We start from the raw sequence: 3944 nt of genomic DNA on the forward strand, positions 1-3944 counted from the left end.
AATAGAATATTGATACAATATCAGTTACCTGCATTTTAATTATCTTAGTTTAAACCAGCTTGTTTAATCATCACTGTGTATTCGGTACATTAATCTATTTATACATATATTTGTCTCTTGTAAGGATCCATGGTTTTCTCCTACTTTTAATCCTAAGAGAAGATCAATGAATCTTAATTAATAACAACCATCATATTATTACCAGTAGTCAGATCTGTCACAACATTCCACGTTTTTTCAACGTCTAGTCCAATTAGAAAATTAAAATAAATGTTAAGTCCTAACAAGGTATTAATAGAGCTAGCTATGATTTAAAGAGTTTACCGAGTAAAAGTTTATAATACACACTTGTACACATGTATTATTTAAATCTTTCAGAAATTTTTATATCTCGAATTTAGCATTAGATCGATCACAATGTGTACAAGAAGACTATGCCGACAACAGTGAGATCCACACATAGGTTTACGCAGCAATCAGAAGATATCAGGATTTTTCATGCTGCCAAGGTGAGAAGTAGTAATGCACATTATGAATATTATTTTTAATTGCTATTGCTGTTATTGCAAAATCAAAAATTCTGAGGAATACTATATGCTGAATTGCTAGTTTTATTTTCTAAAGGTTTTCATAATATCAGTAAAGTATGTCGAATCACTATTTTTTCTCGCCCATCATATCTCTTTGTTTATTATAATATCGCAACTTCCTGCTTTCGATATAAGATTAAAATTTCTGACATATACATAACTTAATCGGGATTCTAATCAGATATATTAACATCACGTGTGCTTAAAATTCTGCGTAGAATATTTTATCACTATAAGTATTTGTATGACGACGAAAAAATGTTAAAAAGTGAAAGATTCTTCGTGCTTAAAATGTACATTAAAGTAGAACTTGTTAAGAGTAATACAAGAAAACAAGGAAAATCTCTTTCTTCTGGATGAAATCCATAGGATTTACGTTGTATTAAATACGTTTAGTAAAAACATCTGACGCACTGTACATTCAATATTATGCTTACAATTTACGGTCATTTCCGCCGTCTTCACGAGTATGTTTTAATCATCATTTTCATTGAAAACCTTTACATACACATATTGCTATTGACTACCATGTTTCCACACATGCACAATTTATCGATAGGCATATTTTATCTTCCTTTTTATCTGTCGCACTTTAAATGACGCAATGACGATGAAATGTTATAACAGTTTCCAACCCTAATTGTCGTGTACGTAAGAAAAAGTAAATTCGCCTTCTTTCTTGAAATATTCTTCTTTGAGTAATATGTACAATGGAGTTCTTGTGTATAATGTAAGAAAATAACACCATGCTCGGTCGATCCTGATTGAAGACAATCATCAATGATCGCCTTTGGGGGGATAAGTTCTTCACGTGTGTGGATCATAAAAAGTCTTTATATATCTTAAGAAATACCCATGGTGGAACTCTCAGCATCCGTTTAGCATGTATTGATTACAATAAATAAATAACGAACTGTTTGATGAATCGAGCGACGCATCATTTCCATGAAGTAAACTGACGAAACAGCTCAGGCTCCTTCGCCGTAATCGCGGTCACCTACATTAATACGATCGGGTGCCGCGGTTACACTGAAGCCAAGAATTCTGTTATCTACTTTGAATATCTATCCCTTCTTTGGTTTCTTGGATTTTCCCTGAATAAGAAAAGAGATACTTAATATTGAACGTTGTGCACACATCTGCCAGTGTGACATTATGATTTTATTCTTACTTAATATTTAAAAAATATTAATATTAATGTCTAATTTACTTTCTACTTTGCGAATATAATATACCTTTACTTCCTGAAATTGTGCAGGTGCATTTGAATTAACTGCTAGCGCTGGCTTACACAGATCATCCGGTTGTGCCTGAGAACGTTGCGCTGATCGCCACTTGCTTCATTTCTCCAGGAATTGCTTATCAAATTCCGTGCTCTGCTTAGTGTCACCAAGATACAGGCGAACGTAATTTTTAACCTCATACGCCGATTCAACGTCCCACACAAATCCAACAAATGTAGGGACTACGAATACATATGTACGTGTACAAAAATTCAAAAATACATAAGAGAATCGTAGTTGTAGCACAAGACTTACTATCCACAGACGCCTGTATGCTACTCAACGCTTTATTGCACCATTGTGTAAACTCGTCGATCTTGACTGTCATCGAAGATTATAAACATTTTCCATTATATAGGCTATGGTCAAAAAATCCCTAGATTTTTGGCTTCACGTCTGGTTGATGAAACTTTATTTTGAGATGCAATTATTATTTCCCAAACTCTAAAAACATTACAGGCGTATTTCCCAAATGATTTGGCGTTGAGAGAAGCGAAAAAGAACATTATTTGGAATGATGTCTGCTAACTATACGCTCAACTAATTTTCATTAATTATTAAAAAACCATTACTTCCCAAACTCTAAAAGTGGTTTCCTAAACTTTCCCAAACGATTCCCAAATTATTGAAATGGAAAACAATGATAAATATCAAAGATTATAAACGTTTTTCCATTATATAGCCTATAGTCAAAAAGTCCCTAGATTCTGACTGCAGGTCTGGTTTATGACTTTAAATTGGATTTTGAGGAGAAATCATTATTTCCCAAACTCTGAAAACATTATAGGCGTATTTTCCAAATTATTTGGCGTTGAAATAAGCGAAAAAGAAAATTATTTGGAATGATGTCTACTAACTATACGCTCAACTAATTTTCATTAATTATTAAAAAACTATTATTTCCCAAACTCTAAAAGTGGTTTCCTAAACTTTCCCAAACGATTCCCAAACGATTGCAATTAAAAAAAATAAGATTTATCATATTTGTCTGCTAACTATACGGCTGTCAATAAGTTATACGGGTTATTGATGCGAGTGGTAATGCCTCAGCAATCTGCAGGAGCGTATGTGACATCTTCTACAGAAACATTGCAGTTATGGCACGAACGCCTCGGGCACCAAAGAAAAACACATGTTCGTTGTTTCCTGAAGCAACGTGGGATTGAAGTTGAGGTCAATGAAGAACTTTGCGAAGGCTGTATCTACGGGAAGCAACATCGAAGAAGCTTCGGAACTCGAAAGAATAGATCCAGCAAACCAGGTGACGTTATTCATGTTGATGTCTGTAGGCCTATGCAGAATAAGTCAATTGCTGGTGCAAATTACTATGTTTGCTTTAAGGATGATTTCTCTAAGTTTAGGCGAGTTTTTTTCCTTAAACAAAAGTCTGAAGTTGCTCAGAATTTAAAAATATTTCTTGCCAAAGCTGAGGTGGCCGGTCATGTAATCAAACAACTGCAGTCGGATGGTGGTCTGGAATTCGACAATGCTGAAGTTAAATTGATTTTGCAACAAAGAGGAATCAAAATAAGAATGACTATGCCATACACCCCGGAGCAAAACGGAGCAGCGGAGCGAGAAAACAGGATACTGGTCGAGAGTGGACGTTCAATGCTTCATGCGAAGAATCTCTCACTAAAACTTTGGGCTGAAGCAGTCAATACTGCGACGCACATTCTAAATAGAACTGGTCCAACTAGTGTAGAGGAAAAAACTCCTTTTGAACTCTGGTTTGGAAAGGAAATACCGTCAGTTGAACACTTCAAGGTTTTTGGAACAGAATGTTATGTCCATGTGCCAAAACAACGTCGTCAAAAATGGGACAAGAAAGGAACTAAAGGCATTTTTGTTGGATATTGCGATGAAAGACGGCTATCGAATCTGGATACAAGATAAGGATACAGTCATAAGGAGTCGCGACGTTATCTTTAACTCTGAAATCCCTTTACAGTCAGTTCCTGAATTGAGACTGAAGACAACCTCAGTTGACCCTGCAGAGGCTCAAAGGTATGACGGTAGTCCTCAGAATGATGCCGATGAAGAATCATCTGTAGAAGAAGACACTGAAAAA

The 3944-nt window shown here is 35.2% G+C and overlaps 1 protein-coding gene across 1 annotated transcript; it reads right to left on the reverse strand.

Annotated features, from left to right (window-relative positions):
• Positions 1–1824: 1824 nt before the first annotated feature.
• Positions 1825–2340, reverse strand: LOC105278605 (GIGYF family protein CG11148-like). Its single transcript, XM_011337812.2, has 2 exons — positions 2129–2340; positions 1825–2055 (listed from the first exon to the last, which is right to left on the reverse strand). The coding sequence occupies exons 1-2, from the start codon at positions 2199–2201 to the stop codon at positions 1931–1933; spliced, it is 198 nt and encodes a 65-aa protein (XP_011336114.2). The 5' UTR covers positions 2202–2340; the 3' UTR covers positions 1825–1930.
• Positions 2341–3944: the final 1604 nt, after the last annotated feature.

The sequence above is a fragment of the Ooceraea biroi genome, chromosome 3 (genome assembly GCF_003672135.1).
Source record: "Ooceraea biroi isolate clonal line C1 chromosome 3, Obir_v5.4, whole genome shotgun sequence".
Lineage (NCBI taxonomy): Eukaryota > Metazoa > Arthropoda > Insecta > Hymenoptera > Formicidae > Ooceraea > Ooceraea biroi.